Below are 26,131 nucleotides of genomic sequence, written 5' to 3'. Positions count from 1 at the left end.
CCATCATATGTCTATTTCCCACTTTGACAGGAATGTGAAGTAAGCTAGAGCAAGTTAAATAAACAGTCTCAGTTGTGGTCATCGGGTCGGACTGATCACCCTTGTTTATTAGTTTTTTGTTGTCGGAGACTCTTGAGCGTCTGAAAGTATGGGGACAGGGTCGTTGTCGACGTTATTCACTCGACCTCTGGGAGCACGCCAACCCAAGCTCTCTGTACTGCCTGCAAGGCGGCTCGGTTCTCGCGGATTACGGCTTGACCAATCCGCGCCTGTCCGTCTGAAGCGACTGCTTGAGCCAGCGGTTATATTTTCGTCTGAAGTAGATGGTATGTCGTGAAGGCACTCCAAGAGCCCGTCTATAGTTTTAGGTGATCGTGCTTGCGCTAGCTTCAGGACTTCCGCGGGCAATCCGTGCATTATTAGAGCTACTATGGCAGAAGGAGGAAGCATAGGCTCAGCCAGCTTTAAAGGGCGGCGTTTTTCAAAGAAATACTCGATGGGGGAGCCCTGCTTGAATTTGAAATTGAGTGCGGCGTCCCATCTTTGCACTGGGTTGCTTCGGAATGTCTTCAAGAATTTTTCCTTCCACTGGTGCCAAGAGTTGCCAACATCTTCAATAATGTGCAGATCGTACCACTTACGTGCAACACCTCTTAAATAACTACGCATGTTGGTAATTTTGTCCTCATTAGAGTGCCATTTGTTCTTCCCAGCCGCATATTCATAGAATTCAAGCCAACTTTCTGGGCTTGAAGACTTGCTGTCGAAAGCATCGGGTTCGACAAATTTAGTCGCCGGCTTCTCAGCGTTTAGAGAGCTTATAAGTGACGTCACCAGTTGGTTTTGTTGCGCCATCTGTTCTTGTTGTAGCTGAAGAGCTTTCAAAACGGGGCTCACCTCTTCTGTCGAAGACCGTGATGCAGAGTCCTTTCGACGCATGGGTTCAAGAACTAATTCGTCGAAGATCGCCAGACGCAAGTTCACTTTCACCGCACCCTTCCGACGTAGTTCAGCAATGTCTATGGAAGCCTTCTCTAAAACCAGGTTCACGAGGTCTGCCGAGTTGAGTTCGCGAGGTAGTTCCACCGCTGGTTCGTCTTGAGCTTGGTATCTCGAAAAGATGATCTTCTCTGCGGAGGTCTCCTCGAGGAAAAATGTCACCCACATGTTGGAGTCAGTTGTCGGCTGCGCCAAAATATTGTAGCGTTCCTAGTTAAAGGACACAGTAGACTTAAAACATTGCTGTGGAACTGGCGTCCATCTCGTCTACATTTACTTCTCACTTCTCTCTTCTCTTCCTCTGTCCCCCCGGTTCCCGCGCTTCTTCATCTTCTATTCGAAGGCTCATACCGCTTCACGTCTAATTTTTGCAACTTCTCCCGGCCAATGAGCGTTGCTTTTTCTATGCTGTGAGGGAGGTCCACCAAAATAACGCCGATCTTTTTTTCCATTGAATGCGTGCGTAATGTGATGGTATTGTGGCCCATAATCCAAACCAAAAACTTGAATTTTTTCTAAGTTAACGCTTGCACCAGAAGCCGCACAAGAATCTTCTGTAATTGCAAGAGCAGTCTTTACACTCTTTCTATCAATAGAAAAAATGTATGCACCTCCTCGAGTAAAAACACTTTTATTTAAGTTACATTTGGAAACACTGCCGGTTAAAGCTTAGTTGAATTCGAGGGGCTGCTTTGTGCTGTAATCAACAGACTATCGACTCTTAATCAACAAACTATCGACTCTGTCCACGTGCCGAGACCATAGATCACTGTTTCATAGATTGTAGGGATGCTGCATTTTTTTGGAGACATTCTCCAACTGACGCTTAGAAAGGACACTCCATATTCAGTTTTATGCTTCTAAACTTCTATGCTTCAACCAGTTAAGGTTACGGATGGTCCTCCCTATTACATGTTCATAGCACTGGGTTTTTTGGACCACCTGGGGTTCTTTAATGTGCACCTAAATCAAGTGACACGGGTGTTTGCGCATTTCGCCCCCATCGAAATTCGGCCGCCGTGGCCGAGATTTGATCCCGTGACCTCGTGCTTAGCAGCCCAACAGATTCTTGATGAAGCCAATAGCAGCGTAAGCAGTGACATTTTCTTAGGTCTAACAGCAAAACGTACTGCGTATATAGTATATGAAGTCAATAGACAGTGAATTCAAGGAAGGCGTAGGGAGACATTTATTTTTATTGAATCGTAGAATGAATTTATCGATGAGAGTTCACTTTACGGTAAACTTCATATTCTTAAGTAATGAAGCAATATGAAAAGGACAAAAAAAAAGAACTTTTTCTGCCGGTAGGGGCCTCATCGACTGCGTCAAGGTATGACCGACAGGACTTCCAGGCAATAAAGCAAGACCTGTGGGGACGCTCGACTTTCACGCGTCCCCTGATATTGTTTTCCCGCATAGCTCGCGTCTCTTGTAATCTGACTTCGCCTCATGGCCTTGCTCTGGCGGCGGTCGGTGTGGCTGCTGATTAGTATGAGAGATGGCGCGAGTGTTGCGCTGCTAACGCTAGCTAACGCCGGAGTTACTGGAGCGCAAAAGGGAGTAGCCTGTTCCTCTTTGGCTTGTGGTCGGCGGGCTGCGCGGATGTTTTGCGCTCTCGCCTGCCGTTCACGGGCCCGTTCTGCGAAAGGCTTAGGAACAGGACACCGGAATAGACGAACACGATCGTTCGAAGACGCAACCGTTCGCGTGACCATACACGCGAACGATTAGGCGTTGGGGTCCAGCATGGAGGCGAACATATTCGCTCGCTATCCGGTCGCGTTGAGACGAACTTCCTCGATTCGTCAGCACCCATCGGCATGTTCTATTGGTATTGATTTAGATAGCTGGCATTCGTGTAGGAAAGGGGCAATAAATGCCTCTCATGATTGTCTGCACAACTGCGTTGTCGTTCCTTTGTACCAAAAGCACGTGTGAGACCCCTTAGAGTATACTCATGAAGTGACCTGTACTAATCAAGGCAACCAGAGGGATCCTTCACGGACGAAAGCCAGCTGAGTGGGTGCTGGTAGAATACCACCTTGTCGGTGGCGAGGGTAAAAGGTCCGCCACGCATAAAGGAACCGAACTGGTTCATCGCCCAGACAACTGCAAGGCTCTCCCTCTCAGTGATGGAGCAACTGCGTTCCGACGTGGGAGACCAGACTGCTGGCATAGAACATAATACGGCCAAGCCCATGTTGATGCTGGGAAAAAACAGCGCCGATGTTTTTAACCACTGGCATGGTACCTGAATTCCGTGAGAACGGAGGCATCAAAATGGACCAGAATCGGCGGACTCCTCAACAATGTGACAAGGGTATAGAGGAAGCTGGAGCCTGTGCAGCGCCCCACAAAGACTAGCACCTTCTTTTCAAAGGTACGTCAGAGGGCGTGCAACGTCCACGGAATCGCTGACGAAGTGTTGAAAGTATGATCACACTCTCAGGATGCTGCGAATGCCCTTGGTAGAAGTTGGAAGAGAGAAGGCCTGAACTGGCTGGTGTCAGGATTGGAGTGGACGTTAGAGGAGTCGACGTAAGTTGCCGGCAACATAAGTTGGCGACGTCTGAGGTATTTCTAGGAGTTCAGCTACAGGCCACTTTTACCAAGAACAGAAGGAATAAATCGGGCCTTTGAAAAAGTTAATCCCGCCTTACTAATGTTTGAACACTGCTCACTCAATCTCGACTGTAACATACCGTCTCGGCTCGAATGCTTTCTAACAAAACGCCTCCACCGCAGTACGTCACAATTAATGGTCATAACTCACCTGAAATAAATGTAACATCGGGAGTACCACAGAGTTCAGGTTTAGGCCCCCTTTTGTTTTTAATATATATTAACTATTTGCCTAACTGCGTTTCTTCTTCTGTGCATTTGTATACCGACGACTATTGTACTTTACAGGGAAATACGTAACAATGACGTAATCTTGCAGACAGAATTAAATCACATTGCAAGTTGGTGCGATAACTGGCTCATGAATTTAAATCCTAACAAATGCAAACTAATGACTGTTTCTCAGCAGTACGGTAGCTCCTCAACCTTCAATCTAGGTGACATCGAACTCGACCGCGTATCATCATACCGGTACTTGGGGGTTGCTATTACCTACAATATAACATGGAATACTCATATTAATATAATTGTATCCTAAAGTGCTAGCACACTTTAGGATACTCACGACTTAACTTCGATGAAGCGCCACCTCCACTCAGAATGCTTCTATAAAACTCTAGTGTGCTCGAAGTTAGAACACACCACTGCAATATGGAACCCCATCCCGCAAATGTAATTAGGTCTCTGGAATTAATTCAGAATAACGCCGCACATTTCATTATTTCTAATTACCATGGTGCAACAAGTATAACAGCAATGAAACAAGCTCTATCACTGCCATTTTTGTCACTGCGTCGTAAGTATTTCCGCCTATGCCTCTTTCATAAGGCCTTCCATCATTCAGCATTACGTACCGAGCTTATCACGCCACCCACATATCGCTCATCACGGATCGACCATAAGCACAAAGTTAAAGGCATTTTCTGCAACACAAGCACGTTTTATTTTTCTTTCATACCGCACACATCAAACGATTGGAACCACCTACCTGAGGAAATTGTTTCCATTTCTGATCATTCTATTTTTTCTCATTCTTTATCTGCACACCTGCATTGCGATAGCCCTGCTTAATCATCTCGTGTATCTCTCCTCCCCACTCCTTTCTTTTTCTTTTTACATGTGTCGCGATGCCTCCGGATTACTTTTGCTTTTTCATGGTTTTCTTCTTTCTCCTATTTTTTTTCCCTTTCGCAATTTCTCTTAAGCTCATATTTTGCCACTAGTATTGTATGACATGCTGTGTTTATTTCTGTTCACTTCAGTTGTATTTGTTTTAGTGCCATTCTGTTATATTTCATTTCACTTCTACAATTTGTTGCTAATAATGTATAACGCTGCACGTATGACTCTGTTCTTTTCTTCGTTTATATGTTGTCACCCACTCCTGTATGCAATAACTCGGCGATTGACGGTATCGAAAATAAATAAATAAATAAATAAATAAATAAATTTAGGAAAGGCTGCCGAGACGTGTTGCAAATGCCGAAGACAATAGTGTCGTTAAGATAACTGAAGCAAATGGACTATTTGAAGTCAAGTAAGAATGGGGTCCACCAAGCGCACAAAGGTGTGCATGGACATTGCATGAACCGAAATGTATGCCTTTACAGTCCATACCTTCCAACTCTCCCAAATTTTTCGTAATGTTTACGAATTTGGGCCCGTTTTACGATTTTGCAAATGTTGCGTCAAGTCTTACCAAAAAAGTAATTTTGTTTGAGGAAATGTTCGCACATCGGTCCCCGTACCTTCCGTTTCAAGTCTTCTGGTGGCGAAAGGGATGCAACAGGAATAGATACTGTGAGCGAGTTTATACACGTTCTTCAAGCAGGTGAAATTCAGAACAGTTAAGTCGCTGAAAATGTCACTGTGATCTAGAAACAGTTTGTTGCTTGTTGTTATTTGCTGTTCCAAGTTTTTAACTGCTCAGTGTGTCGCGTCTAAAGTCCTCGTTATATAGTACGTATGATTTCCTGAAAAGACCAGTGCATATGGAAGCTTTAAAGAAATGCATGCTATCTTCCCCACTATTTTAGAGAGATTAACCGGAAGGGGGGGGGGAGGATTTTCGCTTGCTACGCTGCACTAGAGAAGGGTAAGGGGGAAAAACAATAGGAAAGGGGAATTTGTTAACTGCTACAGGGCAATCTGAAAGTTGTTTTGGAAAACTGTTTTATGTTGTTGTTAGCCTCACGGCTTTGCCGCAGTTACTTTGGTGACATCTAATATATACTTTTAGCAAATTGATCTCAAGTGAAAATTCGTTACAGTTCGCTTAATGTGAACCACAGCGGAAGCCCATGGGCTGCAAGACTGTTTGCTTGTCGATGCCTTTTTGAATGATGGGGTGCTATATGTTGTAGATACGTGGCACGACAGTCGGTGGACGGGATGGACATCGCCGGTGTTGATGCTCTGCTTGACGACACCGGTCTGGCCCAGACGACGGTTACAGAGCTCGAAGACGTCACAGTATGAAGTCAGAAGTCGAAGCCTATCTGTTGACTTTAAAAAACGGAGCTAGGATTTGACGACTCACTGCCACATACTTAAGGAAACGAAAATATTCCGACAATGACAACTGTGCCTTCACCCCCCCTCGCCCCCCCCCTTTTCTAACATCATATACTCTTGATCTTGCTGCACCATTTGTTTCATTTCAACCATTTGTTTTAAGTCACCTTGCACAAGGAGGCGCATGCTGGTCTCGTCGGATCCGTAGTGGTTCTTGGCAAAGCAGCTGTAGATGCCCGAATCCTCCACTGTCTCCGTGGACACGACGAGAATCGAAGACACGCTTGACAAGGACTGGTTCGCCACCGTCGTCACTCTGTAGGGAAGAGAAAGAAAGCCAATACTGTAACATAAGCGATCTCAAAGTTTAGTATTGCATTCATAACGGAACAGATATATCGGCGTGCGGCTTTATTGAGGGTATCCAGGCTTTGCGTCAATAAAGTTCCCTGATTTTTTTATTTATTATTTGCATTAGTCATGATTGTAATTACCATAATGACCATCACTGACCCCTCCCATTTTTTTTTTACGACATCAGGTTCCCGAACGTGGAGCTCTGGATAGAGAGGGACAAAAAGACAGGCAAGGCAGTGTGGTAAACCAGGAAAAAAGGTCTGATTTGCTACCTAGCACGTGAGAGGAGAGAAGAGGAAAGGAATTTTAAAGAAATAGGAAAGAAGAATATGAAAATGAAAATAGGCGCCCAACATTCTGAGGCGGCACACATCACTGTCCCTGGACATTTCTATAGAACAAGCGCGCTGCCTTGCGTTCTGTGTTCCTGTTAAATAAATTAAATTATGAGGTTTTACGTGCCAAAACCATTTTCTGATTATGAGGCATGCCGTAGTGGAGGACTCCGGAAATTTCGACCAGCTAGGGTTCTTTAACGTGCACCTAAATCTAAGTACTACGAATGTTTTCCCATTTCGCCCCCATTCTGTGTTCATGTTATTTAAAACACTAGCAGCGCACATAATGTTTCAAGCTGTTCACGCACGCGACATCTCTTGCGTATTTTACGCCATAGCTCAAGGGGAAAATTTCCTGTAATTAGATGCCTCACTGGCATACGACGCTGAGTCACGTACGATCAGATGAAGTGAGGGCAAATGTAGCTGTCCACTAAATTAAGAGGCGCATAGCAGTGTCATACGTCAATGTGGTAAGGGCGAGGACTGTTGGCAAAACTGTCTCGGAAAATGGCAGCCTGACTACTCTGCTAGGTAATCTTCACCGGAGGGAAGTGGAAAAGGGTAAGGGTTAGGGACGAGTACGATGAGGACACATGCTGATTATAAAGCCGATATGCACGATTCGATATATCTCGAGCTTAGGGATCAACATGTATGGAACAAACATAAGCGATAAGTGAAAAACAATAAGGCTATGAGCTTTCTCGACAGGGGTCAAAAAACGCGTATTCGCGGCGTACGTCTTTTTTCAGTGCTACGAATAAACTTGGTAAGAGTGCGTAACGAATGGGCTGCTTCAGAAGAACGTCAGTTTAACGTTAGCTGTTATTCGGGCTATTAGATTGTATGAAAAGCCAGCAGTGAAGCCAACACCAGTCACATATTCTGATAAGCAAGGACCCAAAGCGAAATGAAGATATGATGTGATATTATTTTATATATTCTTTCAATTTCTTCTCCGCTCCGTCTTCTAGGGCCTTTTTCACCCTTCTCCTGTTCCCTTACAGAGTATCATGTAGGCAACATTTCTACGCCGGCAAACTTCTATGCTTTTCAACCAAGAGCGCGTTCTCTCTTCCTCTCTCCCATGTTCATTCAAAGGGCTGAGGTCCATTAGATGGACTGAACGTGTTATTGCAGGCGAAAGTAGGGATCTCCGTAATTCTCGAAACGGAATCATTTGCTCCTTACGCCTTCGTTATTTCGCGAATAATCGCCAGCGTTTGTCATAAAATTGACTTCTTTTTAATTGAGAAGCTACACAAGAAAGGAGTGAATACGCCTAGTCTGCACAGCCGCTGCGCAAAACATGCCTCATCATCACTTCACATAGATGCATGCGACGTTCTTGTCTTTGCAATGCCCTGCCATTCACTCTCAGTTAACTCACATGCCGTTTATTGTACCGAGCGCGTAACGCTGTGCGGACAAGGATAATTTTCGCAGTAAAAACGTGACATCATAGAGCACCGAACTTTAGTTTTCTTCAAAAATTTTCTTCAAAAGGGACCCTGGGCGCACGCGAACGCATAGGCACGTATATGGCGGTTTCATTTGCGTCGTCGGCTGGTAACTTTCTCGCGTTGCCCAATGCAGACACAAACTTTGGGCGCTGAGCAGACAATAAGACGGCGACGGCAGGAGGACGACGAACCAATAGACAGAGCTGCTCCAAATGCGACTCATCCGAAGAAGGGCGAGAACAGGGGGGGCGGACTGGCGTTCCGCGCCGCGGTCCGTCAGCAGGAGGAAAGGGGCCGCAGACACCCGCGGTGCAGGTGAGTCGTCAGCGCCGCGCGACCAAGCGTGCGGGAAGAGGTCGGGACGGAGGGAGATGTGAAGGGGAGGCAGTGCTAACGTGCTCGCCGAACCCGCCAACGGTGAAGAGAGAGAGAGGAAGAAGCAAGAGCCCGGCGGCTAAAGCAGAGAGCTTCGAGTAGGGATGGGGGGTGGGGGGGGGGTGATGTGTCCGCTGCGCGCGACAGCTCGCTGTGGCTTGACTAATTCAATCGCCTCGCATCTCTCGGTCGCTTCCCCGCAGCAGCCGGGATGCGCGGGCGGGCGAGCGACGGCGTCCATTAGCCGATATAGGCCTACGGCGGTGCCGAGCGAGCGAGCGCGCTCGCGCCTTCGCCAGGAGCAGCTGATCTCGGCTGGGGGCGAAGAGCCGACAGTGAGCGACGACGCGGCTAGTTCAGATCCCGGTTCACTGGGCGCGGGAAGGAAGGGGGGAGTGTCACGGGGAGCTCAACTCCGGCTCAGTCTTGAAGCGTCCGCCATTATGAAGTTTTAACGAGCACGCCGTGTGTCCGTCTATCTGGGTAGAATGCGCGATGAAAGGCCCGTTATAGATACCCTGCGTGTCGAAGGGTGCCCGGAACACACCGGAAACCGCGCTTGTCAAAATTCCATAGAGGATGCCAACCTTCGCGCCCGGCGCTCCTGTGAGGGAGGCATCAAGCGTGGACATGGTCTCCACCGGCCTTGGCGCAGATACGTAATCTCCTTATTGTTAAAAAAAAAGAAAAGAAAAGAAAGAAGGAAAGAAAGAAAGCATTGAGGACCACCGCCTTCCTGACTCGTGTAACCCGGAAATTTTAAGCCCTAGCCGCTGAACGCGGCGTTTCACTGTAAAGCGGCTATCTAGACAGGGAGCTTCAGTTGAAGGTGCTGGATAGGAGGTGACCGTGAATGTTCTTTGAGCAGGTGAGCCACTTCTCTTGTATGGAGCTTCCATGTTTCTTAAAAATTACTGGGAAGAGGTGTGCTCATAAATAAGTAAATAACTTGTTCAGGCGGCGTCAGCTGCCAACCTGTGCCAGCGCCCGTCCTACATGTGCATTTCGGGTCCATGTCTTTGTCTTCTGTAGCGCAGTTATGTTTCATAATTCTGGTGACCAACTATCCCAGCTTTCAGAAAACAGTATCAGCAACAGTGGTCAAATTAGCTAGGTCCAGGTCAAATCGCGGTAGTGTATGAAATGAGCGTATGGGCTATATACGGTTCAGTGGAAGATTGCATGAGCAGACTAGAAGCACATCGGCCACTAGTACAATTCACTAGCAGTTGGAAGCAAGTTACAACATGAAACTGCACGTAACAGGCGCCAATGCTGAGCTGCTGAGAGCGATAGAAAATGAGAAAATCAAGAGGGAAACCAAGGGCCCTATAACGTAAAACTATTCCAATATGTTTCTATTCCAATCTCCTGACGTCAAACTTGCGCAGCCACCGACGCAAGTACCGGGCGGTCACCCGCAGGGTTGTCTGAACAGACCAATCAAACGCTCTCCTCGTTCATAGGCGGTCACTTTTGTTTGCTTGAAAAACGAATTACATTGCCTACACTGAGCGGCTTGCCATATCTAATTGGCTGACAAGAGGCGAGGAGAACGTTCAAGTGGAGAGGGATTCATTGGGGCAGAGCCAGTGCACTGAAAATCGATAACCGAATGAAGAGGGTGGTGCCGGCGTTTGCGATTGGTCGGCTTTCCCTTACTTAGCTTGTGGTGCCTGGTCGAAAATCACGGCGGCATGCAACGGAAGCTTAAGAATGACGCTAAAACTGACCCTCAGCAAAGAAGAGTTGGCAGAATGAGGTGGTAAACGTGCCGATAGGGCTCGAAAACGTTACATGGCCACGCATGAAGTTTTATTATACGCAAATACACCCATGCTCTCCGGCAGGTGCGAGTAACCAGCTTCTCAGCGATAGGCGGCAGCCATCTTTTATTCCTTTCGGAACAGGGCAGCCTGCGGCTATTTCGAAGAAAATTCAGTTTTGTTCGCCATATTAATGCATCTTTATCGCGTACACGTCACTTTGACGCGGTGAGTTTGGGCGGTTTTGTGACGTCGCGTTACAGGCAGGTAAAGTGGGCGCAGCCCGAAAACTTCTTACCAATAGCCGAGGGCTAATGGCGAAAAGGGGTCGAATCAGAAATAAATGTTTTTCTTTTTTCTGTAAAATCATGCATAATCAGTGTGCACACATCATATCAGATGGGGAGGTATCGCGGTTTTCGTGACGTCGCGTGACAGACAGGTGAACTAGGCGTGGTCGAAAAAAGTTTTTGACCAATCGTGGAGGGCTGATAGCAGAATTGGAATAGAAAAGTTCGGAATAGTTTTACGTTATAGCGCCCCAAGAGAAGTACTAAATGTATGCAGGGTTATACTGCAATGCTGGATTCAACGCAATATACCAATGGATGGATACAACTTTCTTTTACGTCCGGCAAGGTTTAACGCGATCCGGGCTCAGGTTTCCCACGGGGGAACGTCAAGGCCCTGCCTCAACGCCGCCTCACGGGCGACAGGCGTTCGAGCTGCGAGATGGTAATACGTCGTTATTGTTTTAAGATATAGAGCGAAACGTGGAGTTTCCTGAATTCCTGAATTTCCTGAATTTTCCTGAACCTTATACCAAAGGTTCAAGAAAATTCCAGGTTTCGCTCTATATCTTAAAACAGTAACGACGGAAATACCATTTCTCGATGTCTTGCTTAAGAAGATTCCCTCACAGACACCGTCGCACTGCACCTACAAGCCATCAAAGCTGCGGAATTATAATATTTTCAGTGTTACAAAATTTGCGGGCATTGTGATCACGACGAGAACTTATTAGCATATATTCACCTGTTCACCTGCTTAAACAGGATGAGTCCGCACACCTGATAACCAGATAAGGTTAAACTCTACTTTAGTTAAAATTGACGACTGGTGCCGACAATGGGGATGGAAATAAATACAGGAAAGACTGCATGCATGAAAATAACACAAAAAAAGTCGCAAAAAGAAAGGCGTTGCAACTTTACCTGCAGCATTTCGGGCAGAGTTATTGAAATACTTGGATGTAACAATCGCGACCCCATCAAATTGGACATTCGTATTATCAAGATCCGCCGAAAGGTATATAGAGAGGTTTTCTTCGCATGGCGATAATGCTGATTTATTTGCATCCCCTTTGAAACGGGGCGGTGGCATTATAGTTACCTATATTAGGCCTGTTTAAATTGCAGGAAACTTGCAGAAGTGGCCGCCAACGTTAAATGTTAGGCTAAATATCTGTTTTGCGACCAATCCTCGAATATGGCAGTATTTTCACAGACTCATATCAACAGTATATCAGAAAACGTTTCGAAGGGATTCAACGCAAAGCCTTTGGCTTTGCTTATTCGAAGTATTCCCGAAACGACGGCGTTACTGTACATAGGAAATGTGCGCACTTTGAGACACTGACAAACCACCGACTCATTGTTTCAAGATAATCTCCATACTTCCTTTATTATGAATGCATTGCTGTCTGCAAAAACGACTTCCTAAAGTCCCCACATCATTTATCGTCTATGGAACTAAATATGATGAATGTATGAGACCGTTTATTTCGTGAAACGTTCCAGCCCGCCCCTTTTTTTTGCACTGAGCGCTTTTTCGCTTTTCGCTAAGCTTGTGATGGTCATTCTTGGCGCATTAAGCATATAATCGCAATTCCAGAGCCACATTCATAGAAACGCAGTCCGAAAAATGCATATAGCGAAAGTGCACATGTAAAGCTGACAGGGCCAAGGAACACCCGCAATAGCGAGGAACTACTGGTTTTGTAATTTTGTGAGAAGGCGAAGGTCAGTTAGCTCGTCTGACTAAGCGTCACCGTATTACTACATCACCGCGTCCCTAACCTGTTGCCCGATTGACCACGCACAGTCATGCTATGTCACTGTTTTTGCCAACGAAACGCCAACTAGCCCAGTCATACGTTGTTGCAGTGTTTGTCAACCTGGTTATTTAGAATTCGGCGGGAGTCTTAGGCACGGTAGTGAAGGTCGCGGTGCGTCGCTTAGTGGTGGAGCAGGTAACCTCAAAGTCCACAAGGCTGTGGTATGCAAGAAAAAAACCTTTACGTTATATGTAGGAATAAGGGGCAACGAATAAAACTCTGAAAGGAATGAGTTAACGCTGATGCTGGAACGTTAGGGAATCTGCATTGCTTGCCTCGACTGGAAAAAGAAAAAAAGAAAGAAAATGTTTTGACGGGAAATTTATTTCTATTCATAAGGCCGCCAGACTGCCTTCTAAACCACACAAAAAGTTCAGCACAGAATGAACCTCTAACCGAATTCAAGGAAAGCGAATAAGAACCCAGAGAGAACCAAACAGACATTCTTGTCATAGGTGATAGTGGTGGTTATTATTGTCGCGTTGTTTGCTTAACCGAACCGCTGATATATTCTCGCACATTGATCACACTCCGCGTGTCTAGAGAGAAAAGAAAGCAATGTGTGACGGGCAGCACCGCCCTTCTTTCGTTACATTCTTTTGGATAGGAAGTGAAACGGCAAGAGAAGAAAAAGAAAAAAAAATAAGGAAAGAAAGAAACAAAGAGCGGCTGGTTATATCACGCCATTATTGTACGCCCGTGCTGATCGAGTTCGTGAAACTTCGCAAAACATTTCGAGCGACACAATGACAGGGAAAATAAATAAACTGAAAAAAACAAAGTAGACGAAAGGGCAAAAGTGTCTGGAGCGGCTCGAATGCAAAGTGGTTAAAATGAATTCGGCTCTATTTGCGCAACACTCAAGAAAGCAAAGAGAAAAAAAAAAGAGAAAAGAGAAGGGAAACAAAATGTACGCGCAAGCAATGGCGGAATTTCGTTCCCCGGACAAAGCAGAAATGCGTGCATCAGTCATGTGGGCGATTGATTCGCGGCGAGGCGCTCGACGCCTGCAGTGCCTGCATGCGGCACTCGGGGAAAAAAAGGCTGCAGGAGGCGCGGCGGCGGTGGGGCACGGGGGAGGCGCCGTGAACCGCGGCTCCCTCACTTCCACTGCAACGTCGAGCGCTACGGCTGCAGCTCGGAGTATTACAGAAAAGAAAATGAAGAGAGCGTTCTTGCGAAAGAGTAGGCACACGGTTCGGTAAAGACTTCTAAACAAACTAAAGATAGGGAAAAAAAAAGTAGATTAAAAAAATATAGAAAACGCCGCATAGCATCACTGAGGAAGCAATATGTGTTCCGGTGCTGAAAGGCCGTGGCGGAGGGAAGTAGGTCGACCTGCGCACTCAACGCAACAGCGTTCGCCACAAGACCACCCAAAAGCAGGGTACTCGAAGGGTGCAAGTTTGGGCAGGTGATGTATGCCGGCAGCGAAGAATGCGACCACCCTATAATGAGAATGACGAATCCACTGGTGCGTGGACGTGAATATCGCGTACTGGCCACAGCGCGCAGTCGCCTGTTGTCGAATAGATAGGGAGTGAGAGAACTACGCTTGTCTTCGAAGTGGAGAAGACTGCAGCGCACTTTGTGAGGGTCGCGAACGGGTGGGACGTAAACGAACGTGGCGTTAATGGCACTCGCTTACGACCTCGTGGTTATCTATTTATTTCACAATCTTTAACTAAGATTCGTATAAATAAAAGAACGAAAAAAAAAAACAGTTGTACCTGCAACCCTGAGCTCCGAAATTTAAACTATGATGTCCCTTATGGCCTTTTAAAAACACGTAGTCTTTATTTCTTTCTTGTCGAAATGGCAATGCTGCCTCACACCACGTGTAGAGTTCGTGTGCTTAATAAGTCTTTTTTGTGCACGCGGTGTCTCACGGGGCGTGACTCTGCAAGTCACGACTTGTGTTTTAACGCTAAGGTGTGCATATGTCTGAGGTCTCGAGTTCGGATTAAATAGTTTGTTTTCGGTTAATCGATTACCATTCAATTAATCGAATAATTAAATAACAAAAAATAGCAAATCATCTCATTGAATACCAATTAGTATTCAAAGAGATGATTTCCTATGTTAGTTTATAGAACGTTCGCGAATGCGCTGGTGTGCGGAATTATGATTTAGAGAGCGGTCAAGTAATTCCATGACTGGCTATGTACTGCGGCTTTACCTACGCACCGCTGAGGCTATTTAGAGAGGAATACATCTAAATTAATTGGCCGTTTCTGTCTAGTTAGCTAATACTTAATTATTCTTGGGTGTCCTTGGTTCAAATTAAGGATTATATTCCGTTGCTGCATGAATTTTATGTGAACAGGGGGAGCACTTACGGGGCAAACATTTGGAGCAGTGAATTTTTTTGTACGACAGCTCGCATTGATCCGCGGCGACGTCAATATTTTAAGCTCCATGTAAATTTAGAGTCTCCGCAAATTTATGTCGAGTTTTGTTATAGCTAAGAATGTTTCCGTCCCTACCGCGATGTCCCATATGCTTCAGAGTTATATAGCGTAGTTTCTTTACGGAGACATATAACACTAATCTTTAGTCTTTTAGAGGTATATAATTAGCCCATCTTCCTACATAGGTCAGTTATCGCAGAGAGAAGCTTCATACATGATTGTCATACACAGATAAATTTTGTTTACCTTTGCAGTACAGTTTCCGCTTTTCATTTCTGTTTGCATTTAATGGTCGTGATATTCAAGGACAGTTAGTCTGAAATTTTCTTATTCAGTTCAACAATTTCAATATTCGTAAATTCTGAAAAAACAAAATGTGTCACGCTTTCGACCATTCCTTTTGGTAAACACGCGGAAGAGGAGGCAGCGAAGTACTCAAATTTTGACGAATCACTCAGATTGTGCGACACAGCTACTCAATAATCAGCGCCAAATGTACTAATTTTTTTCTCCGCTATAGACCAAAATTGCATGGTTGTTTTTATTGTCATATACATACTTCCTGGCTTGTTGTATTGTTTACCGTGGTTACCGTTCATATAAACCCAAGATCCTTTGTGTTTAAGAGTGCAATATTGCAATGTGGAGCTGCCGTTCCTCCTACGCACACACACAGACACACACACACACGCTCGCAAGCACACACAGCGGGCGAATCGGCGTTTACACGTGAGCAGAAATGCTGCGACGCAAAAAGAAGACGCCGGCACTGACGACAGAAATACGTGTAGAAAAAACAAACAAACGCAAGAACAAAATTGGACGAAAGTGCCAGGCTGGGCGAAGATTAGGTTGGCGGAACGAGCCTCGTAAGCAGGAGGGATGCGATACGAGCGCTCCTTTCGAGCGTGTTGCACGCTGCTACGCGCCTAATATGCATCCAAACCAGCGGGCTTGCTCCCCAACGCGGGTTCCGCCTGGATGGCCGACGCCTTCTTTGCTACGCTCACCGGGAACGGAATGGGGTCAGGGGGAATAAGCGGTGCCTACAACCTGGCGAAAATGCAGCTGGCGATACGCTCCTCTATAGCATGACTGCGCGAAACATGAGAGCGGTCGCACAGCAACACATGAAGAAAAACGTGAAACGTAGCTGGTTTAATCTTTCTTTCTCACTCTTCCGAAGTACGCTTGCAGCTAGGCGACAAGAAAAATGTTCAACAGGCGCGGTGGGCATTGCTATCGAGAAGTATACGATAGGTTCACCAGTAGAGGGAAGCGTTAAAGGGGCAACAAGAAGGAAATAGGAAGGAGGATCCAAAACAAAGGGACAAGAAACGAACAGAAATAAACGTGCAACAAGGAGCGAACAAAGAGCCTTCCGATAAACGACCAGATCCTCGGACGTCGTTCGGTAAAGAGGTCACGTGGGAATACTGCGGGGGCACGGGGCACCCCCGCCAGCAGCCCGTTTCTCCCGATGAGAGTGACTGTCGGCCGACAGAGGTCGAGGCCCGAGGTGACCCCTCCTCGCCTTCCCACAACCCCAGCCTAACCCCACCCCCACGCAATTGACGAGGCCGATCTGATGAACGGGGTGAGAGGAGAGAAAACTGACCGGGATGTGAAAAGCCCCCTCCGTGAGCGCTTCACCAGCGAAAGCGATGCTGTTCCTTCGCTTATTTTCTCTTACAGAAGCAAAGATAAAATAGAGCAAGTGTCATGGTATCGACCTGCAAGATAGTACCACCTTGCTCTCCCTTTTGTTTTACATAGATGCGTGACAATTTTTGCGAACCATGTACTGCACTTGGGAAACAGGCATGATACAGGAAGGAGGAAACATGAGCCATTATTCACGGAAATATTACGTAAGTACTCTTGTTCAATGGCCGGAGTTCGGGCACCTGGAACCGGCCACTGACGACAGCAATAGGTGTCACGACAAGATGATCGTCGCCACGATGACCGGTAGCGGACGGCACTCACGAAGAGAAGTTTTGTGAATACGAACCATGAAATCTATGACATATCAGCTGGGAGCGTTACGGGAAATATCTCGAAACTTTCTTCCAGAGGATCCAAGTGAGTGAGAGGCTTCATATAATCACTATGAAGGACACCGCCTTCAACAGTGAACATCGCTATATACTGTATTAATACTGAACTTTAGTTCCTATGGTACGCTGACGTCGTCGAATGAGAACTTTCATGAAGCGTCCAAAAGACCACGAATTGAGAAATTTGTTGAATTCCCTTATATTGAGGGTATCGCGCTGCAGTACCGACTATAAATCTAATTCCCAGAAATGGAGACAAATTGAACGAAAACTGACGACTTTTGCGTCTGCAGCGATCAACATAAACGTACCGGCCTAAAATTGCAGTCAAATATAACCAGCCGTAATTGCGAATGAAACGCTCTTTTTCAGCGCTGAAATACGCCACAAGGCATTCTATATAGCACCAACATTCAAGTAAAAACCAACCAAGTGTTTGACGCCACCAGAATTTGTTAGTAAGTACCAGTCACAGCAATCTTATGTTAGGTAAAACTGGATTGTACTGGGTCTCCCAGCTAACGTTACCCACGCTCTTAAAATTAAAATATATAATATTGGGGGCGAGGATTTACGGAGTCGCCATCTGTCGGAAGCGCCTCCCTTGCGTAGTATGAGGGATCACGCGGCGCGCTCCTCATAGCTTTCGCTTACGGCGCTCAATAATAACACCACGCGGCAGCCCTCCTGGACACTTATGTAGGTATTCTCAAAACGAGGGAAGTTCTTGACTGTCGATATAATATCTTGGGCAAACTTAAAACACAGAATCGTTTACAGACGCCATCTCTTTACCGAACACGTACAGCGAACGCAACTACGCGCGGTCGCCGCGATGGAGTCTCCCGAACCGGCTTCTTGCGTGAAAGGTAGGCAAACGCTGAAAGTAAACTATGTGAAATAAGTTCTTATAGTAAGCTGTCTCTATAAACAAATGGGGCATAACAGAATGAAGCCTCAATGCGGCGATCGCACGGGTTCGCAGCGACCGACTGCGCGTCTGCATGCATGCATGTCCACGCACAATGTTTTGCTTTCGCTGTGAGCGCGTTTTCGCACCGTGTGTGTGCGTGCGTGCCGTGAGCTTTAGGCCGCAGCATATGAGCATTTGACAGTACACTAGAAACCATTGTTGCGTGGACGCTATCAGAACTGTCAAAAAATAATGTCGTTAAGGAGACTTCGACGCCTACGGCGACTGTGATGCGCCGTCGCGACGATTCAATCTTTTTTTGTCTTCTAAATTCTTCGACATTTCAATATTTTTTCTCATGTTGCGTCGCATTGTATGTTTATCGGTCTTCTCAGCGTGCAATTTCCCTCTGCTTCTCTTTTTGTAATCCAGTGCATTAATCCTTAACAGAGGCATGACCATATGACATGCCTTTCTTTAATGTGCGTCTTACCGCTCCCTTTCCGTTCCAGTGAACTTGCCAGTATCTAGCATCAACAAGTTCATAGACCGAACCGTCCTGACATTAGCCGGGCAGCAGGCGCGGGCGGGCGTCTCAGTGCGCGTTTTCTATTACTCACCGAACATCGCGCAATCCCGGCGCCGTAGCAGAAATCTTCCTGGCGTGTGTGCTTGCTGCACACCCGAGTTGTAGCCGATGGCTGTCAGCCGGTTCTAAATTTCGCCAGCCAAACTGCACGCAGCTCCTTGCACTGCGGCTACGTGTGAATAAGGCTGACACCGGGCTCCGTTGCGTGCGTGCCGCAACGGAGCCCAGTGTCCGTACGTCCAGGCGTTACTCGGAATAATTAAGTCAATGCCTTTGCCCTCCTCCTCAATGCCTCTGCGCACAGCATTGGCTTCGCGCTTCGCGCGGAAAAGGGAGCTCGCAGTTCGCGCCAACCAACGCCGATGCCATTGCCTCGCCACTTTCACGTGGCCGCCGAGCCGGGTATTGGGCAGAGTTATTAATTCTTCCTAATTACGCCTGATATCGCGGCGCACGGACGCGTAATGATGGGGCTATTTTCATGGGTAGTGCGTTTTCTTTATAACGAGGAAAAAATAACTACGATTTCCCAGTCTGTCCAATCTGCTCTTCGTTTCCTACTGCAGTGCAAGGTAGTCAATTGGCGTGTAACTAAGCTAATAAATCCCTTTCCTTCATTTTCTACAACCTTAGGTAGCAGTCGATGGGCTTAGTGGATTCTTTGCTCCAATGCCACCCTAAGCCTCAACAATACATAAATAACGACAAAACTCCCGTTTGTTCTTACAGAACAGTTACCGTATTTCGCGAAAATAAAAGCAGCAAAGCGAAGGTGAAGGGAATATTGTTTGTGCATAGTTGTTGCCAAGACAAACGGTTGCCATAGCGTGCGATGAATTTCACCCCAAAAAGGACGACTTGCTCAATTCCAATGCTTCGAGCTTTTGCCAGTGGGTACTCAGCTTGCCTCAGGCGTGCTCGTATGAAATGCAGAGCAACAGGGGGAAAAATAAAAAAAAAATATCAGTCCAGTATTGCCAGTTGCGAGCTTTAACAAACCTTGGGAACGTCGATGGATATTGATTTACCGGGCAACGCCGCCGAATGATCGCTCGGCGCCCCGCGCCGATACGGAGCATGCTGAGCGAAACGATTCAGTGGGCGTTCCTCGCGCCTACTTGCCAGATGTACCGTTACTTATCCTACGATGAGACGGAGGAGCGCTGAAGAAAGATGGACTTTCCTACGAGATTTCACTTTCGTTTAATCATCGTTGCACTAAAACGTGAGGGTTACTAAGGTTCAAAGGATAACATCTACAGCCAAGGTGCGTGACGAATAGCTGTTGCATAATTAAATACAGTTTCCGTCCAAAGCGAAAAAAAAGCAGGAAATAAAATAAAAAGCAAGCTGGAACAGTCCTCCCCGCAAGCGAACGGACGGTGCCTCGTATCCTGATCCAGAACTCAGACGGACGTGCATTCATATCTCTTTCATAAAATTTTCAGCCTACGAGTCTGAGCCACAGGCACGCCATGAAATAGCTCGCCATCGTATCCGATTCTCGTTTCGCTGTTCGAATATGGATGAGCAGCGATGAGAAGCCGAGGTGCCATGTCTCGGACGGAGGAAGGCAGCGCCACCTGGTTGGCGCTGACAAATGTTTCTTTCCAGCGTTCTCGCTGATCGAAGACAACTTCCGAGTCCTTCCGAATGACATAGAACCTCGATGACACAGGAAATGTACACAGGAAGAGCTATGCCGTGACATTAACTCGCTTGTCTGTCGGCAGTTTGGGCAAGGTGGGCGTGCGGCCTTTCGATAACATATTTTTCTTTCTCCACTTTTCTTCCCCCACCACCTTTATTTTTCTTTACCAGAAGATAAATTTTAATTTAAGCTCAGGGGTGTAAATTTTTCTAGATTAGAACGAACGAGGTCGTCTTAGCACCCTTTTAGAAAATTCTCTCAAATAATATGAACGGTTTCATCTTAACGCCCTCTTAGCTATGATATCGTCATCTGTGCTCATAACTTCGTTTTATAATATATAGAGATATGAGGTTCATTATAAATCGGATATATTATCCAGCCGGGAATGGTAGAAGACGAGGTTACACGCATCCCTGTTTTGGACGTTGTAGGAGCCAAGCAAAATAATATACTTGTGTGGCAAATGAATGGAGTCGTGGTGTTTTATTTTTGTACGCCTTTCTCCAAATATAATCCAGTTTACGTTATGGAAGGCGGCGGGGAGCCCGGTACTAGTACATTAATTGCGGGTGCACGATACAGGCCCTCATGCTGGAAATTGTGCATTGACATAAGCAAGCAGTTAGTGTTCCTTGTGGTTCGCAAACATCGCGATTGATTCCATTCCGCTAAAGAAAGTAGCCTAATGAACAATGCATTTCTAAACTGAAGATTCCTAGTACTAAAGTACGTTCACTCGATTGAGTTCCCAGAGCACAAGTCCTGAAAAGTGAGCGTGCTTTTATGAAAACACTCGTTTATCGATTTACTAAGTGCATGCCTAAGTGAAGTCATCTCGCAACGAATTTATATCGAACCATTACCGTCGATAAATTGAACGATTTGGACAGCCTAGCGCACAGCTTCTGCGTAAAAACCGTAAAATCAAGCTAGCGGTATCTCTTACAGTGCATTTTGACGTGAAATATTAATATATATTAAAATGTGTTTGAAGGCGGTTTGTGCTAACTACTCATTTTCATTCTTTTGATGCTATTCCACTCCGGATAGAGGCGAAATGCGAATTTCTACAGTTTCCCTTATACTTAACATGAACACGTTTTAAACGGATTTTAATTTTTCCAGTAGATGGCGCTAGAGCTTCCTGGTTGGGGTGCCTCAAACTGCTAGCTTCGTGGGTCTTCCTTCCAAATGAATTGGTGTTTCCTCCTTACAGTCTGTGCCAATCGGCTAGATTCGTTCTTCGGGTTATGTCTGACAACGACTGCCAAAATCTTGTCTACTGATGGAATGCAGCAGTCGAGGTCATCGATAGAGAATTTCTAAAAAATGCTTTACCGGAACGGGAAATCAGTGCTATGCACTTGTACAAGAAAAAAAATAAAATCATGGAGTTGAGAGAGAGAGAGAGAGAGAGATGATCTTTAATGGATCCTAGAGAGGTTTGGCGGATTGCATGGCATGTTGCTGCAGATGGATAACATCAAACATCAAATTATGTGCAGAGATGGGGTTTAACTTCCCAAAGCAACGCACGGGCTATGGAGACGCCTTAGTGGGGCGCTTCGGATTATTTTAGACCACCTGGGGTTAATAAGTAAATTCTGGGGTTTTACGTGTTAAAACTACGTTATGACTGTGAGGCACGCGGTAATGGGGGATTCCAGATTAATTTAGACCACCTGAGTTTCTTTAACGTGCTCGTAAATCTAAGTACACGAACGTTTTTGCATTTCGCCCTCGTCGAAATGGCATCTCCGTGGCCAGGAATCGAAGCCTCGACCTCGTACTCTGCTGAAAAATGCCACAGCCACTTTGACATTACCGCGAACTGTCGGGGAATGGATTCGGAATGTTTTTCGCGCATCATGTTTCTCTCTGCGGGGCTACAGCGGCTCTGCTGCAATTTCACTCGCCATACCACGAAATGCCGGCCCTGGTTATTCTGAACTAGCCCTGCTTGCAGCTGGTTTTATTAATACGTTACAAAGTTAGAGCTTTAGGGTCCTGCCTTTCCAGTGTTCATTCTGACTTACTGTAAAACAAAATCCGCTTTTCGGGTGCATTGCTTGCCGAAATGGCGAAGTGTCGCGAATAAATATAAACAACACGCGTGCAGGAGATCAAGAAATTACTGCAGAACCCATCTCACGATGACTGTCGGCGGTAATGCGTTAGCATTGAGTCAATATAGCGACAAAGAACACTGCCACCGTAGAAGGGAGTTATGATTGAGGCGTGTACTGCAGCGGGACTCCTATTTCGCGCTTCTAGGAACACTTGGCGCAAACTATCGCCGTCGCTGAGAAGGCTACGCGTGGCCTCCGAAATGCACGGCGCGCCGACGCGTGCGAACGCCGAGAAACGCGTCAAGCGTCAATTGGACTTATCTTTCGCGCTTCTTTCTGGGCACGCCGCGCCATCTAGTGTCGCTCCCGATAAGTCCGTCGGCTGCCTTCGAGAGGAGAAGCGTGGCGCGCCAGCGTAGAGTTTCTCACTATAACACCTAGAGGGAAATCTGGCGCCACCGTCTATGGGAGTTTCTTAAGGGAGCACCGTGCCGTCATGGGAATGACGGTATATGTGTCTGCGAGGCTCGTGTTGGCTGGTGTTGTAAGAGGCTTCGTCTAGAACGTGGATTTGGCTACACAAATAAAGCGTTCTGAAAGTAAAATCTTCATGAAATGTTTGAATTCACGCGTATTACATGTTTACTCACCTTCAATGCATGACCAAGCGAAGAAAAGCAAGAACAGACGACAAACTGTTTCAAAGCGGGCACGAATCTTGTCATCTGTCCTCCAACTTTAGCGGCCCGCTGGTACTTTTTACGTTTCATATAATTGTACATGCAATAAAAAGTTCTCACAGTTAAACAAAACATGTTTTTGTGCAATAATAAAGCTAAAGCAGCTTCTTACGTGCAGTTTTACTAGAAAGTTAATTACTGTAACAGACGGAACGGTGCTTGCCTGGCTCTCCGAGAACGATGCCAATCCGAAGTCACAATATAGCGGCATACTCATGCATACCAAAGCGCAGCAGCGCCATATTTCCCTCTAGGTAATGTGGTGAGAAACTCTATGCGCGCCAGTAGCTGCGAACGCTGAGAATTGCTGCCTCGCTTGCCGCGCACTCAGTGGCATATACCGAGTGACCCAGGTTGACGAGAGGTTCGTTGAAGAGCGGCATATGCCTAGTGCACTCATGGCGCAGCTGGCTAAAGCGTTGGCTGGAAATACGGTAACTGAAAAGCGACCCAGTTCATTTGTGGCGCAGTCTGCTAATGCGTCCTGTTGCTGTGCTTAAGAAACCCTTGTAACGTTGGTGCGATTTCGCTAATCATAGGAGAAATTTAAGGCATCTTTTTTGTCAATGCAGAGCGGCATATTTCCAGTGGCACAAACCTAGTTACCCCAGCTCGCATCAAAGACGCTCATAGAAGAGCGGTGCACACCTACTGGCACACACCCAGTTGGCATCAGAGATATTCATCGGAGAAAAGCACAGACCGAGTGGCACACGCGCAGTACTCCGGGTCGGCGAGCATCTTCGAACCGCGGTGCCTAGCCGGTGTCGAGTCTATACATTGACCCATGTCGGCGTGAGCGAGGTTCGTTGAAAAGCGGCACGTATGTACACATTGCCACGTACTCAGTGACCCAAGCCGATGGTTGGTTTCGAACTCTGTTACCTCAGCACAGCAGCGCGCTGACTGCTCAATGACCCACATAGGCGGGAAAGTGGTTAGATATAAACATACATAGATACATAGATACAGACATACATAGACAGATACACAGCCCCGGAAAGCCCGTGAAGTACCTTAATGATGCTAATGCATAGAAAGGCAGCATTACCCTAACTTGTACGCACTTAATTGACAACACCGAAGCCTGACCAACAGACATGCCGTTTCTTTTGTTTATTGAATGCGCTTGGTGTATCCTTTTGTCGCAAAGGTATATTTGATGCCCCAAAACTGCAGAGTGTGCAATGAGCGACGCTGACCTTAGGGGCTTGGAATTACTGGAGTTGTTTAATGAATAGCGAAATATATGTGCACAGGCACATGTGCATTCGGCATCCATTGGACTACGGTTGGTGTGGATAGGAAACGAGCTCGGGACTGCGTCCTCGGCATGCATGTTAGGCATGGAGTCATTGCTTTGCTTCAGTCTGCGTGGCCTGTCATCTTGTTCTTTTTTTCCTCTTCACTTTCTTGCTTCCTGTTTACTGTTTCTATCCCCTCCTTCTTAAGGAGTAGGCAGCTGTTGTGAAATAATAGCAGTAATAATATAACCATAGGGTCTGAGTCACCTGTCCGCAGGATAAATGGCGGGAACAATGATACGGAAGGAATTTATCTTCAGCTTCATCCAAATCATTCATATGTCCTGCGCAATCTATAGTCGCCGATAATTTACACCTCAGTGGCTATGGTGTTGGGCTGCTGAGCACGAGGTCGCGGGATCGAATCCCGGCCACGGCGGCCGCATTTCGATGGGGGCGAAATGCGAAAACACCCGTGTGCTTAGATTTAGGTGCACGTTAAAGAACCCCAGGGGGTCGAAATTTCCGGAGTCCTCCACTACGGCGTGCCTCATAATCAGAAAGTGGTTTTGGCACGTAAAACCCCATAATTAATTAATTAATTAATAATTTACACAAATAGCTGGTGATTTAGAATCGATTTATAAGGAAAGTAGTTGTTTCTGTTAAACGATGTACACAACTGCCACGATGTTCTGTATATAGCGAGTCGAGGCATTTCGAAAAAAAAAAAAAGACACAGCACCCCAGAACTCCTTTTTTTAGTTAAACAATCTGATGTTTATTTCCCGACAGCGGATATTTTTTCTTTCTTTTTTTTGCTCATTTCATTCATTGTTGCTTTCGAGATAAAAATGTTATGTTCGAAGCAGAGATTTAAAATCAAGCTTCTTTATCGCGCAGAGCTCAAGGACACAAAAGGGATGAGACAGGTACAAGGGCTATGCGTGTGTCTTATTTTTTCTTGTGTCCGTAGTTCGTGCGCGCTAAAGAAGTTTGGTAATAAAACACCAAATAAATTGATATGTCACTTGGTTAAGGTATATTTATAGCAGTGCCTTTTGAGATAACTCGCGGCGCGGCAGCCAATCATCTGCGCAACGTGTCGTAACCAAAGTATTTTCAAGCATACGATATGCGAGATTTTAGCATCTATAGGCGCTTATAAAGGGCAAGAAAGGTCCTCAATGTGACGTTTCCTCACCGTGTGTCGAAAACCTTACTAACTTTTCCGAGTCGTATTTGAGAAAGATGCGAGCAATTGTTCGGAATAATAACTCAAACTAAGCAGAAATAAAGAATGAGATAGTTTATCGATCGGGTCTACTTGAGGCATTCACTCCGGCTCAGCCACTGTGCATAAAAGGTAGGAACCGAATCTTGGATCTACAGACAGGAAAAGCTACAAGCTTGAAACAAAAGAGGTTTGTTTGCCGCCGGCACTATTGGTATGGAAATCGAGGCTTTCAGTCACGCAACATCATCGTATACGGAAAAGCACATGATCGCATACGATAAATCGGTCTGGCAAAAGGCAGCAGATGCAAGGCAGATGGTTCTAGTGTCACCGTACGCCGGACCGGGAAACGTGGCACGCCTACAACTCTATAATGATGTCACGGTGCCCTCATTCCAAGTTGGTACTTCATGTAGTAATGATAATCAGAAGCTAGTGCAGCCGAGAACTCGCACTATAGTTACGACAAACTGACAGCTTTCGATGCCATTCGAAGTTTCTAGAACGGTTCACGACATAAGCACGCACTGCAAGCGCCGCGAAGCAATCGCTGCGACATCTTGAGTTAGTTTAGTTGTCCCTCAAAGAGGACTGCACGGCTGGCTTGAGACACCTACAATCTGTTACAATCTGCAGCTAAACGCGACCCACAAGTGCG

At 46.2% G+C, this 26,131-nt stretch overlaps 1 protein-coding gene across 9 annotated transcripts in view; it reads right to left on the bottom strand.

Moving 5' to 3' along the window:
- LOC139052546 (cell adhesion molecule Dscam1-like) overlaps positions 1 to 26,131 on the bottom strand; it is a 1,125,159-nt gene that overhangs the window by 131,538 nt on the left and 967,490 nt on the right. For all 9 annotated transcript variants that reach the window (XM_070529666.1, XM_070529665.1, XM_070529658.1 and 6 more), the window contains one exon: positions 6,306 to 6,454. In XM_070529666.1, coding sequence (XP_070385767.1) covers positions 6,306 to 6,454 — 149 coding nt within the window. The remainder of the gene's footprint in view (positions 1 to 6,305; positions 6,455 to 26,131) is intronic.

Source organism: Dermacentor albipictus, chromosome 1, assembly GCF_038994185.2.
Source record: "Dermacentor albipictus isolate Rhodes 1998 colony chromosome 1, USDA_Dalb.pri_finalv2, whole genome shotgun sequence".
NCBI lineage: Eukaryota > Metazoa > Arthropoda > Arachnida > Ixodida > Ixodidae > Dermacentor > Dermacentor albipictus.
The sequence above is the reverse complement of the archived record's forward strand: the minus strand, read 5'-3'. Positions and strand labels throughout refer to the sequence as shown.